This window comes from Arachis ipaensis, chromosome B07, assembly GCF_000816755.2.
Source record: "Arachis ipaensis cultivar K30076 chromosome B07, Araip1.1, whole genome shotgun sequence".
NCBI classification, from domain to species: domain Eukaryota; kingdom Viridiplantae; phylum Streptophyta; class Magnoliopsida; order Fabales; family Fabaceae; genus Arachis; species Arachis ipaensis.
The window spans coordinates 18,378,204-18,394,089 of record NC_029791.2 but is presented as its reverse complement, the minus strand read 5'-3'; the positions used below and the strand labels follow the sequence as shown (position 1 = coordinate 18,394,089).

The following is a 15,886-nucleotide window of genomic DNA, read 5'->3' as shown; positions in this document are numbered from 1 at the left end:
ATCAAATCTTGATGACTAGCAGTAATAAAATAGTATTACTTGTTTCCATTTTTTAATATAATTAAATTATTTTTGTATAATTTTAAAGTAGTTATGGATCCAAATAGTGTGAGTATCAGTTTAGAATGTATATATTATATTATCATTTGAGTGCGATATTTTTTAAAATTGTGTAATACATAGCACGCTGTAGGGGTGTGTATGGGACGGGTGAAACCGGATTTGATGTGACCCAGACCCGACCCAAAATATATACCGGGCCTATTTATTAGACCCGAACCCGACCTTAGATCCGATGAAACGTATACACTTTCGGGCCACGATTATACCGGGTGAAAACTAGGCCGTTAACATTACATTACCTTGATACCTTCTTATAAGCTAGCATGTGAAAATATCCAAATTTCCAAGACTCCAACCATTATTTGACATGGTAAAATTCACTTAGAAAAATATAACAAGAACCAACTATTTTCTAAAATTAAAGCATAACCATAATCAATACTAATATTGTCTAATAACACCAAATATTTAAATCAATATAAAGAACACAATATTATGCATTATATAGTCTAAAATCTTATGCATTTTAAACATAAAACATTAACTTATAGTCTAATAATAACTAATAATACAAAATATTAAGGTTTACAATATTTAAATTCCACATAAGAATAGCCATCATCCATCACTAATAACACAAAATATTAATTGTGTATGATGACCGGGCCACCGGGCCAATTTCGGGTGACTCGGGCCATGGCCCGAACCCGACCCGAAATAATGACCAAGTCTATTCTTGAGACCTTTACCCGGTCTTAGACCCAGTGAAATCACACCAAATTAGTCTTTAAAGTGTTCGAAATTGGACCGAGTCTTCGAACCAGGCCGGACCATGCACACCCCTAACACGCTGTATCGTTTTTACATTCTTTAATGTGTTTTGTAATCTATTTCCCTATAAATTTTAGAATTTGGTGTATTTTTTTATTTTTCCTATTAATTTTTTGTATAATAGATTTTTTAAGCAAGAAAAAACTCATTTAAATTAACTATTGTTAAATTTGATGAATTTTATGTTTTTGTTTTAGATTTTATATTTATAAAATAATCCGGTCTTCCTAAGTGTGCTGTATCATTGGTTTCATCTATATCAAATATTGAGTTCTTATTCAATTGTTAAGAAAAAAAAAAAACTAAAAATGGCATGTAATAATAAATTACTAATAAGGATAATTATAAGCATGCGTTAAATATGTTAAAAATGGAAATTTAAAATTAGGCATAATTTGGTAGATGATATTTCTTTTGGTAAGCTAGATCCTTTTTGTCATATATCTGATGTTAATCACCGACACATATAGTCATATATAATTAATGAACCTAGTCACCCAGAAAAAAATTTAATGAACCTGCCTAAAGGGATAATAAATAACTAAATACCTAACTAATTGGCCCTTGATGACATATGTAGCATGTGATTACTCTTAATAGAATTTTCAGTAAATGATATATTCTGGCAAGGATACTCCTCTCGAACTATATGTTGGTTTTGCGTTGATTCTATGGTGTCCGGCCGTTAGTTTGAACAGAACTGAGAATATTCTTGTGAACTTGGATCCGAGCATGGTACCTACAAAAAGGACTCTAACGCTCAAAGTCAGTTAAATAATAACTTAAAGAAAGCAAATATATAATCGGTAGGTGAAGTGTTTGTGTGCTAGTTCTCTTCTCTTTTTCTTTTTTCTCCTGTGGCTATAGTCGTCCCTATGCTCGATTTATAGCCTAGCTAGTATGGAGTGAGTCGTCGGTTTTATCCGAGATATTCGTGACCATTCTCATGGCGAGAATGTGGGTTTTATCTGAGATCTTCGTGATCATTCTTATGGCGAGATCGTAGGTGGTGTTTTGTGAGGATAGAGTCGTTTTCAAAATGAGTCGTGCCGAGGTATAAGTCAGTTTTTCCGAGATATTAGGAGTACAGTACACAGCCCCCAAGCTTGATTTGGGAAACGTAAGTTTAGCAAGTTGAGCTTTATATTATAAGGCTATACCTTGGCCTTAGGACAGCCCCTAATAAGCTCAACGCGCGTCATCGTTTTGTCAAGCTTGGGTTATGTCGTTTAGGATGCCCGATGGTTACAAAAAGGTGAAATTTAATGTCTTACTTTGGTGACTGGACCATAATTTATTGCCTAGGTGAATTGAAATTTGGACCGTTTCTGTTGGGTATGTGGACAATTTTTATCATTCCACTAACTTAGTGGGTTGTGATAAAAATAAAATTTATTATCCATTTTCTTATTAGGAAGAAACATTGTTCACGGGTTATCATTCAACTGCTTAAGTGAGAAGGATATGTCTTCGCAAGGTTTGTCTTTTTCCCTTGCTGTCTATTCTGTCATCTTTTATTTCTTTCGAGTAGAAATGGTTAGAGAGAAAGACAAAGTAAAGGCTGTTGATGTTAACAAGGAGAACCCTTACCATTGGGTTCATGATGACGTTATAAACCGTGCATCATTATTTAGTGACGATGCGTCACTTTGCGAGCTTCAGTCTTTGAAACTTGCTAAGGATGATTCAGGTGTTCGTGTCGAACTTCTATTCTGTTCTAGTGAGGATAGAGTCTATGAGAGGAGGGGGGATTGGGGGTATTTTTACATGTATACCCCCTATCTTACTGAGTTGCATATCAAATTTCATTTTTCTGATTTTGAATGTCAATTCCTAACTCAATTTAACTATGCGCCTTCGCAACTGCACCCTAATTCCTGGGCGTTCTTGCGTGCGTATGAATGCTTGATGGGGTTTTTGGAATATGCTCCTTGTTTAAACATCTTCTTTTCTCTGTTTCAGTCTAAGGGAGTGCAAAAAAGGCTCTGAGTTTTTCTCAGCAGTTACCTCGGTCGCTCCCTTTTTCTTCTGTATAAGTCTTCATTTAAGAATTTTAAGTCTATGTTTATGAAAGTTCATTCTTTAGAGACCGAGTATCCTTTCTATTTGGATGATGAACTGATAGAGAGATTTCCGTTGTATTGGTGTCCAGAGCCGATGCAGATTCTCGAAGCCGATGAGAGAAGTGAGGAATAAGATCTTGTTTTAGGGTTTCTTGTAGAGAGTCTTGCTGCCGGTGAATGTTTGTCTATATCTGAGTTGTTGCGTTTTGAAATGGAAAATGATAAAGAGGGATTAAAATCGTACATAGATAATTCTTGGATTTTCTGTTGTAAGAAATGTATTGTTTCCAACTTCTTATGTTTTGTGGTTTGCATGTAGGTAGCCGAGTACCTCATCTGTCCACATCCCGACTTCAATCTTTCTTAAGTCGGAAGAAGGAGAAAATCGATGGTGGCTCTAGAGTAGTGAAAGAAGCTGCTGATGATGCTGCTCAGTCTAGTGCCCAGCAGTCTGTTCCTCTAAAGCGAAAGAGAGGTGACTCGGACAGGTCACTGGAGGTCATTTTTTAGGAGGGCCAGAAAGCTGTGATTGGTGAAAAGTCGGTTTTCGAAAGGCAGAAGAAATTACATGATTTCATTGAAGGAGTTAACTTTCAATCCCTCTGGAGCGAGGATTTTTCCATTGGTGAGCTTGCTGACCGAGTTTTCCAGTATCCTGGGGATATGCGGCTTACTCGTTGGGCTGGTATGGAAGGAATGGGGAAGTTTATTCAGGTTAGTTGTTTAATCGTTATCGCACATTTGGCTTTTTGCTTTTTTTTTTTCTGATACTGATCAGTGTTCTATGTAGATTTTTGCTTCACATCTTCTCTGTGTTGGTCGTGTTACTGAGCTTTTAAACGCGGAGCAGCAGGTTGCTGTAGATAAAGCAGCTTTGTTGGAGCGTTCTCTAAAAGAGACGGATGATATTATTGTTGATGTGACTGCAAAGATGAAAGGCGGGGAGGAGGAAATTCTGAAGTTGCAGGATCAGATTTGTCTTTTGCAAGCCCAGATCAAAGAAAATGATAAGACGAAAGGAGAAATGACATCTCGAATTCATGATCTGGAAGATGAAGGACTTGAGATGTCTGCTGCTGGGTTCGACCGTGCTGTTAGCCAAGTGCGGCTATTTTCTACTAATTTTGATGTGCAGAAACTTGATGTGACAAAGATAGTGATCAATGGGGAGCTTGTGGAAATTGAAGTTGACGAGGGACATGCTGAAAACGTCCCCACCCCCCTCCGAAAAATATTTTGTTTATTTGTTCGAAATATTTGGTTTAGTTGTATTTTGTAATTTTGGGATTTGCTTGTCCGATTTGTTTGGAATATTTTGAACTTGCTTTGTCCGACCTTTTAGCGTCGGCTTTTGAATTACTTATGGTTGTCTGTTTTGGTTCCAACTTCTATTCTGTTGGTTAGGTAGCGATAACTGTCAGATATATATCCGGAGAATCGGATAGTGACTTAGGACTAGGGCTACTTGTTTTCGAAAAAGTAGGCTTTTCGTTTGGACTATGCGACTTCTTCTTTGTTCGACTTTTGTTAGGTACCGATGTTTAAGTCGGCCTCTTGATGGACTTTGGCTGACGTATAAAGTCGGTTTTTTAGGATTTGTAACGTTCGGAGTAGTCTTAGCTTATATCCGAATGCAATTCCCAACTTTGTTTTGTTGGATTGATGTTGTTGATTTGATGCGTATAAAGTATGGATAATATTAATAAGTTTATTTGTATGCAAGGACGAATCTTCAGGAAATGTGTGAAGTGGTTGGCCTCGTTAAAATCTGTCCAAGTAAAACCCTCCTTAGGGATAAACCTCGTGATCAGGAAAAAGAGTACCTGGCCACTTCACATTTACAGTAGACATTCAACTGTAATAGATTTTTAAAGACAAAATGTTCCAAGTGTTGGGGAGGGCCGTTCCTTCCAGTGTTTCAAGAGAATATGCCCCCCTTCCAATGACTTTGGAAACTCGGAAGGGGCTTTCCCAGTTGGCAGCCAATTTTCCGTGTCCTGGTGGTTTCCAAATTTCCTCGATTTGTCTTAATACCAAATCTCCTTCCTTCAGGGTTCTCGGCTGAACTTTTTTGTTGTACTGCTTTCGCATCGCTGCCTGCATGGCCTTTTGCCTCGCTCGGTTAGGCTTTGTTCTTCACTTATTAGAAAAAGTTCGGCCAATCTGGCTTCCGAGTTATTTTGTTCGTCAAAATGTTTGGTTTGAGTAGACCCTTGACTTATCTCGACAGGTATCATGCAATCTGCGCCATAGACTAGTCAGAATGGGATTTCATTTGTTGAGGATTGTGGTATTGTGTTATAACTCCACAGCACCTCTGGTATAAGCTCTGCCCAATGTCCTTTGGCATCTGTCCATTTCTTTTTCAAGGCCTGCAAAATAACTTTGTTAGCTGCCTCCGCGAGCCCATTGGATTGTGGGTGTTTGATGGAGGAAAAATGATATTTTATATGTAGGTCAATTAAGTATGAAGCTATTTTTCTGTTTGCGAATTGCCTGCCATTATCGGATATGATTTCTCTAGGTAAACCAAACCTACATATGATTGATTTCCAAATGAAATTTTGTACCTTTTCTGCTGTTATTTTTGCAAGAGGCTGTGCTTCTACCCATTTTGTGAAGTAGTCTATGGCTACTAAAAGAAATTTTACCTAGCCTGCCGATATCGGGAATGGTCCGAGTATATCCATCCCCTATTTGTGGAATGGCCAGCTGATATCCGTAGTGTGTAGCATTTCGGCTGGGTTATGGATGAGTGGCGCGCACTTTTGACATGCATCACACTTCTGTACTTTACTTCTGCAGTCCTCTCTTAACATCGGCCAGTAGTATCCTCCTCGGAGAATTTTTGTGGCCGACTCCTACTTTCGGTGTGGTTTTTGCAAACTCCATCGTGTACTTCCTCGATGAAGTTCTCTGCTTCTACTCGGCTAAGGAACTTTAGTAATGGCCTTGAGACGCCTCGCCTATATAGGTCTTCCCCTATCATGGTATAAAGGTTGGCTTTATACCTGAATGGCCTCGGGTTTTCATTCTCAGATATTTCCCCATTTCTTAGGTAGCGGATGAATGGGCTTCGCCAGTCTTCTTCCTGTGATACACGTAAAATAGATTTGACATCTAGACTTAGTTTTATTAGTGTGAGGTGATTTAGTTTGTCCAAATGATCGGTTACTCTATATGTGGCTAACTTAGATAAAATATCGGCCCTACAATTCTGCTCCCTAGGTATATGTATTATTTCAAAAATTTTAAAAAGTTGTATCATAGTTTCGGCTGAGTTTAAGTACTTTTCTAGGAGCGGATCTCGTACCTGAAAGTGGCCATTTACCTGTTGCACCACGAGAAGTGAATCGCAGTGTACCTTTAGATTTAAGACTCCTACTTCCTTGGCCAGTCTTAGTCCTGCTAAGAGGGCTTCATATTCGACTTGGTTGTTAGTTGTTTCGAAGAGAAATTTGATTGATTGCTCGGCTTGAACTCCAGTATCGTCCTTCAATAGGATTCCTGCGCCACATTCGTTTTCATTGGATGCTCCGTCTACGTATAGTTCCCACATTTTGGGTGTCTCTTGCTCGTTCGTGAATTCTGTTATGAAGTCGGCCAATACCTGGACTCTGAGTGATCCTCGAGATTGGTATGAAATATCGAACTCAGAGAGTTCTATTTCCCAGTTTGTGAGTCAGCTTGCTAGGTCAGGTCCTGACAGTATTTGTCGCAAGGGATGACCTGTCCGAACTATAATTGGGTGTGTCTGAAAATAATGACGTAGACGCCGAGCAGTGACAACCAGGCCGGGAAATTGAAAAAAATTTGAAAAACGGTTTACCTTGCTCTGGTTTTTTGAGTATCGGTGGTGACCATAAGATATGTTTGAATTCGTCAAAGGCTTTTTTACATTCTTCTGTCTAGGCAAATTTGTTATTCTTTTTCATTGTATTGAAGAAATGATACGATTTGGTTGCTGCTGCGGGTAAAAATCTAAACAGGGCGGCTAGGCGACTTGCAAGGCGTTGTACTTCTCTGACTATTTTTGGTGACTGCATATTTATGACAGCCTGCCATTTATCGGGGTTGGCTTCTATGCCCCTGTTTGTAAGCATAAATCTAAGAAATTTTTCTCTTTGAACTCCAAATGCGCATTTGTCTGGGTTTAGCCTCATATTGTATGTTCAGAGTTGCTGAAAGATATCTTGAAGATCGGCTTCAAGCTGTTTCTCCGAGCTTGACTTGACGACCATATCGTCGGCATATATCTCGATATTCCTCCCGACTTGATTTTTGAAGACTTTGTCCATTAGTCTCTGATAAGTTGCTATTGCATTTTTTAGCCCAAAAGGCAATACCTTATAACAAAAATGACCTTGGTCGGTTATGAATGCTGTCTTATCTATGTCATCTGGGTGCATTTGTATTTGGTTATAGCCGGAATAGGCATCCATGAAGTTTAGCAGTTGATATCCTGATGTGTCATCTACTAGCCTATCAATTTTCGGTAGTGGATAGGAATCCTTCGGGCAGGCCTTATTCAAGTTTGTAAAGTCTACGCACATTCGCCACTTTCTCGAGCTCTTTTTGACAATTACCATGTTTTCCGGCCATGACGAAAAATGAATTTCTCGGATGAAGCCTACATCAAGTAGTTTCTGTGTTTCTGCTGCTGCTGCATTTCTTCTCTCTGTGCCCAGATTTCATTTCTTTTGTCTTATAGGTCAGGCGTTAGGGTTGACTGCCAACTTGTGACATATAAAATTCGGATCGATCCCTGGCATATCAGCAGGGGTCCATGCAAATAGGTCGGCATTGGCCTTTAGCGTGTTTACCAGGTTTTGTTTTGTTCCTGTAGAGAAACCTGAACCGATGTTAGTGAACTAATTTATTTGTCCGAGTTGTACCTTTTCCAGGTCGTCCGTTGAGGCAGGACGACAGTTGCTATCTCTTGGGTCCATTTCGGCCAAGGTGGGGATGTTTTCCGAGTTGTATACGGAATGGATTCTCGGGATGGTCTCCTTCGTGATGTTCTTTAATCCTGCGTTGTAACATTGTCTGGCTTCCTTATGGTCGGCATACACTGTTGCCACTATGTTATCCTGCAAAGGAAACTTGACACACAGATGAACGGTGGAGACAATAGCTCCAAAAGAGTTAAGGGACGGGCGTCCTAAAATAACATTGTAAGGACTAACACAGTCGACTACCAGGAATTGGATGTCTAGTGTTTTTGAGTTTGGGGTTTCCCCTAGTATTATTCTTAACCATACGTAACCTGATACAGAAACTCTTTCACCTGAGAACTCTATCAATTCTCCGCCTGACGGTTGTAATGCCTTGTCGCTTAGCTACATCTTTTTGAATGTGGAGTAGAATAAGACATCGGCACTGCTTCCCTGATCGAGCAAGGCCTTTTTTACGGTTAGTTCTCCCACACGCACTGAGATCACTACTGGGTCGTCTAAATTCGGGGACTAAGACTTAAAGTCGTCAGCACCGAAACTGATGTGGGCAGCTGTGGTGGAACTGGTGGGCTTTGATGAGATCCTTCCATTGTCATCATAGATTGATAGCTTCTTTTCCTAGCTGTGTTAGTGGCTCCACCTCGAGCAAAGCCACCTGATATGTAATTTATGACTCCCTTGGAGGCAGGGGTCTCGACTGGGTCGTGCCGTGTCCCCTTTTCTTTGCGATCGGAGCTATAGCTCGATCTGTTCGTGTCCCTGGTTGATTCTCTCTGACTTCTGAAGGTGATATATTTGTCCAATAAGCCTTGCCTTGCTAATCTTTCCAGCAAGTCTCTAGCTACCCCACCTTCATCAGTGGTGTGGCCGAACTTTTGGTGAAATGCACAATGCTTGCTTTTGTCGATGTACTTCTAGTCTTGATACGCTCCCTCTTTTTCGGCGGCTTTATTAGTTTGCTGTGTAGTATCTCTTTAATGATGTCCTCCCTCTTAGTATTGAACTTGGTATACGAATCAAATTTTGGAGTTAGTTTAAATTATTTTTTAGAGTCCTTATTATGGGACCTGTACTGCTTATCTTCTTCTTTTCGCAATGGTTGTCTCTCACTCTTTCAAGTCTCACGTGACTCCTCTATTTCGAGTTGTCCAGTGGCTTTTTCCCGGAACTCCTCCAATGTTTTCGGTTTTGCAACAGCTATAGCTTCCTAGAACTTTCCAGGTCGGAGGCCACTCTTGATAGCATGCAACTGCACTTCTGGGTTGAGGTTAGGGATCTCCATGATTGTTTTTGTGAAGCGTGTCATGTAATCCTTTAGGCTCTCGTGCTGCCCTTACTTGATCGTGCTAAGGTAGTCTGAATCTCGCACATAAATTTTGGATGCTGCGAAGTGGTTTATGAACAACTTGGCGAATTCGTTGAAGCTGGATATAGAACCTGCAGGTAAATTAGAAAATCATAATAATGTAGCTCCATCTAAAAAGGTCGGAAAGGATCGGCACAAGATGGGATCGGAGTCACTATTAAGAAACATCATGGATTCGAATTTTGTGACATGGACTTTAGGGTCTCCGATCCCCTTGTATGGTGTTAAAGTCATTGGAAGTGTAAAATTTTTAGGCATTTTAAAACTCATTATTTCTTTCGAGAAAGGATGGGTTCGTCGTCTTCCTATTTTGGGATGTGTTTTCCTTGTCTTTGAATTTGATTCTGCCTGGTTTTCCTTGTGTTGATCGTTGTTTGCCTTCTTATTATCGTCTTTTCCTTCGCCATTGTTTTGCATTGTCGCCAAAAGTTCGGCCATTCTTTGGTTTTCGGCTAGTAGAACAGCATTAGTAGCCATCAATTCGGCGTTGGTTCGAGGGGCTTGAGTAGACACTGAATGATCCGTCATGCTTCAGTTTCTGAAAAGAAGAGAGTACAAGGCAGATATAAGGGGGTTATATAAAAAAAAGAATTAAAAAGTGAGGCAGAGCCCCACGGTGGGCGCCAAATGTTCTGGCAAGAATACTCCACCCGAACTATACTTCGGCTTTGCGTTGATCCTATGGTGTCTGTCAGCTTGAACAGAACTGGGAATATCCTTGTGAACTCAGACCTGAGTGTGGTACCTGCAAAAGGGGCTCCGACACTCAAGTCAGTTAAATAATAACTTAAAGAAAGCGAATATATAATCGGTGAAGTGTTTGTGTGCTAGTTCTCTTCTCTTTTTCTTTTTTCTCGTGTGGCTATAGTCGTTCCTATGCTCGATTTATAGCCTAGCTGGTATGGAGTGAGTCATAGGTTTTATTCGAGATCTTCGTGACCCACTACAAGAAAATAAGCTTTCTGCCACGCTTTTAAAACGTGCCGAAAAGTGCTAAAAAGGGTGCCGATAGCTTTTCGCCACGCTTTTTGAGCTATCGGCACGCTTTTAAAAGGGTCACATCCGCCAGCGTGCCGATTGCTCTATCGCCACGCTTGTGTGTATCTATCGGCACGCTTTTTTTTTGGCCACGCTTTCAACTCTTGCCACACTTAGGCTAAAGCCTATAGCCTTATCAGTTATATATATCAATCCCTTTCCACTTTAAAATAATACAAAAACTCAACAACCCTTTTGTGTTTTGACATGCACAGAACTAAAGATTAAGCTGGGAGCACATGTTATTGCAAGTTACTTACTTTGTTTGGATCTCTGCTTGGTGTTTTCTGTGAAAGTATTGAATGTCAGTGTTGAGTGTTGAGTGCATTCATTTCAAGACTCTTGCAAGTCTTGCTGGACAGGTTGGCTTCTCGCCAAATTCTGAAACTATTCCATCAGATAACTTCAGCAGCAAATGAAGCACAAGCAGCAGCCAAGAAGCTGAGATTCCAGTTGCTATCAGTGAAGACAAGCACATAGTAAATAAAAAGTTTTATCTAAATTAAGTAGGGTAATTAATTCATATGGGGAAAATTCATAAAGTCAATATTTATAAAAAGATTACTGACAATACGATAATCAACAATAATCAATCTAACAGACCAGCAACAATAATAAAAAATATTTATATGGATTTTGTATGAAATTAACACAAACACACCATCAACAATAATCAATCTAACACAAATAGTGAACACAGACTCAAACTCAAAATAGTTAACATCGAATTCCATTGAAGCACACATAATAGCAGCATTGCATTGGGATGCTCCTCAAAATAATTAACATCAAATCTGCACTACATTGCTCACACACATTTAATCAAACATATGGTGGGCAGTAACAGTGGCAGTGACAGAGTCTAAATAAAGAAACGAAAGAAACCTCAAGGGTTGAGCGCCGAGTGAGGGATAGGTAGCGATAGACAGCGCCGATTCAGGAAGGACACGCCGAGGGATCAGCATCGATGGAGCAGCACCGACGGGGCAGCGCCGATGGAAGGTTGCGAGAGAGGGTGGGAGGTTGCGAATCTAAGGAGGAGGCTTACATTGAGGGTGCGAGGGTTGCGACAGAGAGAGACCGCTGAGGGAGTAGGATTTAGAATCAGAAAGGTAATGAATGAGCAGCCAGAACAAGTCACCCATAGAAGGTCACTTCCAGTATCAACTTGCACCCAGTAATCAATACCAGGAGTGCCGAGCTTGGTTTTCGTGTAATAAAGCTTAAAATCAAAACAAGAACAGAACAGAACAGTGTCGATGCGTTGATGGTGCGACAGAGAGAGGGCAAACGATTGAGAGGGTTGGGTTGATAGTGCGAGGGGTGGGTCCGAGGGTTGAGAAACAGCTAGGTGGTGATAGAGAGAGGGCCGGGTGCGAGGGTTAGAGGAAGGGTTGTGCGACGGTCATCGATGAAGATGACGGTGAAGGCTGTGCGACGATCATTGAGGGCTGTGCGACGCTCAGTGATGAAGATGATGAAGGCGATGCGACGCTCATTGATGAAGATGATGAAGGCTGTGGGATGATGAAGGCGGTGCGATGAACATTCGACGAGGCAGCTTCACTTTTAGGGTTAAAAGGGAATTTTGAAATTAAGTTAAAATATGCTGTTGTTATCACTTTAGGCTTAAAACTGAAAACTTAGTAAAAAAAAAAGTAAAGTGTAGACAAAATGGGTGGGAAACTAAATTTTGGGGGAGGGAACTCTATCGGCACGTTTTTGCAGGGTGCTAAAATAAACACAGGATATAGGCACGCTTTAAAAAGGTGCCTATTAGAAAGCAAACTAGCCACGCTTTATAAGCGTGCTAGTTTTTCACTATGGCCACGCTTTTCAAGCGTGACAAAAAAAGCGTGGCCAAATTTCAAATCAGTAGCCACCCTAAAAAAAGCGTGCCGACAGCCCTTTATGGCCACGCTTTTCAAGCGTGGCAAAAAAAAGCGTGGCCAAATCACAAATAAGTGGCCATCCTCGCAAAAGCGTGTCCATTGACCACTTTTCGCCACACTTTAAAAGCGTGGCAAGAAAAAAGTGTACCGATAGACCTTTTTTCTTGTAGTGACCATTCTCATGGCGAGATCATGGGTTTTATCCGAGATCTTCGTGATCGTTCTCATGGCAAGATCGTAGGTGGTGTTTTGTGAAAATATAGTCATTTTTAAAATGAGTCGTGTCGAGGTATAAGTCAGTTTTTCCGAGATATTAGTTTTAAATTTTTAAAGGATAAATTTAATTAAAAAAATTTCAAAAAATAATTTTAAAAACAAATAATATTTTAAGAACGAATTTGGCCGTTTTTTAAAAAATTATAAATTGGGAGAAACAGTGCTCACTGAATTGCTCTATAAATAGATCCGACTAGATAGTATATGGTTTCATGGACAAATGATCTAGTTGTTCAGTTTTTTGGAAAAATTATTAATCGATCATTTTATACACAAACTTTATTATGGAATTCCAAGGTGGAGAACAATCTAATAATGCCAAACTTGTTAAAGCTCAAAGCCAGATTTGGAATCATACTTTCAGTTTCATAAACTCTATGTCACTGAAATGTGCTGTTGAATTAGGCATACCCGATGCAATACACAATTACGGCAAACCCATGCCCCTCTCACAACTCATTGCTTCATTGCCAATTCATCCGTCAAAAACCTCCTTCATCCATCGCTTGATGAGAATCTTGATCCATTCCGGCATCTTCGTTACCGAAGATGTCACCAATAATAATAACGAGGTTGAAATTGGGTATGTTCTAACTGATTCATGCATTTTCCTACTTAAGAACAACCCCTTCAGTGTGACAACTTTGATTCTGATGAACCTTGGTCCCACCGGGACAAAGGCATGGCATCATTTGTCTGATTGGTTCAAGAACGACGATCTCACAGCATTTGAGACTGCACATGGAATAACGTTTTGGGAGTATATTGACCGCGAGCCTGAATATCGCAAATCCTTCATTGACGGCATGGCAAGTGATGCTCGAGTTGTTAGTAGTCTGTTACTGGATGATAAGTGCAAGGGAGTGTTTGAGGGATTGGAATCGCTGGTTGATGTTGGTGGAGGCACTGGAACTGTTGCAAAGGCCATCGCCGAATCATTCCCAAACTTGAAGTGCTCTGTATTTGATCTCCCATGTGTTGTTGCCGGTTTGCAAGGAACTGACAACCTTAAATACATTGCAGGCGACATGTTTGTTGATCCTATTCCTCCTTCTCATGCAATTTTGTTGAAGGTAAAAAACGAATAAATACGCCACCACCCATATGTGTTAGTCTCAATATATAAAAAGAATGACAAAGAAATACTTAATCGTTTACTTTTTAAAATATATTGATTTTTTTAATCTAAAATAACATTGTTTGTGAAAAGGAGGATGCTCTCATAAATACGCGTAAAATGTTTTTTGTAAAGACATTTATGTGTTGTATTATTATTGGACATATTAATGAACCGGTTATTTTTCAATTTCTTAACAAACCAGAATAAAATCAATTATTTTATAACAATAATAATAAACTCAATTGTTATCAGATTCGATCGAACCGACCAATTTACAAAATTCACTAGACCATGGTTTTTTTTTGTTTTTTTAATAAAAATCAGGGATATATTTATCTTTGTATCAAAAAATTTAAACATGATTCAGTTTAGATTGTGTAAATCGATCGGATTAAATCGGATCTGATAATTATAATGCGGATAATTGGATTTATTATTGTTACTATAATAAATCGATTTTGTTCTGATTTATTAAAAAATAAATTATTAACCGGTTTAATAAAGATGTCCAATAATATCATGACATATGTAAACGTCTTTAAAAAAAATATTTTTAGTGTCTTTATCAAAGTGATCTCGTTAAAAAAAAGTATGAGTCCTGTATTTCGTAAAGTTATATAGAGAGGAATTAAATTGAGTATTTATTTGTAAAAAAATACAAAAAAATATATTTTAATTCAAACTATTCTTTCTTTTCAAAAATTATACAAATATATGAATTAAGTTTAGACAAGTAATTTTATTTTGCTTTGAATACGATGTAGTTGATTTTACATGACTGGAACGACGAGGAATGTGTGAAAATATTAAAGAGATGCAAGGAGGCAATCATGCACGAAGACAAAGGAGGGAAGGTCGTTATTATAGACATGGTGGTGGAGGATGATAACAAGAAAGATTATGACCGATCACTTGAAAGTCAGCTCTTCTCTGACATGCTTATGATGGTGTTGTTCAATGGAAAAGAGAGAAATAAAATAGAATGGACTAACATAATTTTTTCTGCTGGTTTTACTCGCTATAAAATAACTCCGATTCATGGATTAATGTCTCTCATTGAGATCTATCCATAGAACTTAACAGAAGCATGTTTTTATAATGATAAGCTAGTATTAATGGCTGAATTATATATTGGGGATGAGAATAATGAGTCATAATAATTAATTTGTTCTCCGAACAGATTAATTAGAATTCTCCCATCATATAAGCAATATATATATATAAAGTTAAATACAATGCCTTTTTTTATCCTAGCTAACCTTGTATTTCTGCTTCTAGTATTAAAAGGTTTTACATATATAAGTACAATAATATGAATATAATTAACCATACGAGTAAAATTGGAATAAAATTGTTAATTTTTTTAAATTAAATATTTAATTAACTATATAAATACAATAATACGAATACTTAATATTGTAATTAAATCGTTACAATAATATACATATTTTGAATACGTTATTAAATTTGTTATGCCAATATCTCAAGTACTCATTATTAATTTATGCACAATTTTTTAGTTGTATCATATTTTTCAGGTGCACCTAAGATATTTTTTTTAAACTTCTATTATATTTATACCCAATTTGAATTTTTAAAGATTTTTTTCATGATACTCAAGATGTGTATGCATATTCAAAATTGTAAGTTATTTATATATTACACATTTTGATAAATATTGTATTATTTAATTTAAATAAAAAATCATGTCTTTTATATCATAAAAAAGGTATACGAAAGAGATAAATAAAAAATAATTCAAAATTCAATTTGGATTGATTAGGTAATTAGCATAATTAATCATCTGCTTAAATAAATATTGGAGTTTAAATTTTATTTTGTGCATGTAACAATTTATTGACCGACGATAAACCCTTAAAAAAAATCACATTAGTCCTTGACCTTTTTAGCCAAATGCCGTGACAAATAATAAAATGAAAAAGAAAATCGGCATGATTTCTTGTTATGAAAAATTCGTCCATTCCTTTTTAGCCAAATATTTTAAATAATTAAAAAGAAACTGTTGAGTTTAAAATATAATTAATTTAATGATGATGATAAATATTGAATTATTGGGTTAAATATCCAATTGGGTTTGGATTGTTTCATTTGAGTGATGCAGGCCCAGATGATTATGTAGCATCCCAAAGTAATGAAGCTTAACGGACTCAAGTATACTGAATGGAATATTGATCCACAAACCAAGCCCAATCATAACCAAGTATCATTGAATCAAATCTCAGCAAGAGTTCATAAGTGCACTTCGGGTAAACACACGAAAG

At 38.1% G+C, this 15,886-nt stretch overlaps 1 protein-coding gene across 1 annotated transcript; it reads left to right on the top strand.

Annotated features, from left to right (window-relative positions):
* LOC107608106 (probable O-methyltransferase 3) lies at positions 12,709-14,795 on the top strand. Its single transcript, XM_016309996.2, has 2 exons — positions 12,709-13,557; positions 14,369-14,795. Exons 1-2 carry the CDS (start codon positions 12,769-12,771, stop codon positions 14,675-14,677), a joined length of 1,098 nt encoding a protein of 365 aa, XP_016165482.1. The 5' UTR covers positions 12,709-12,768; the 3' UTR covers positions 14,678-14,795.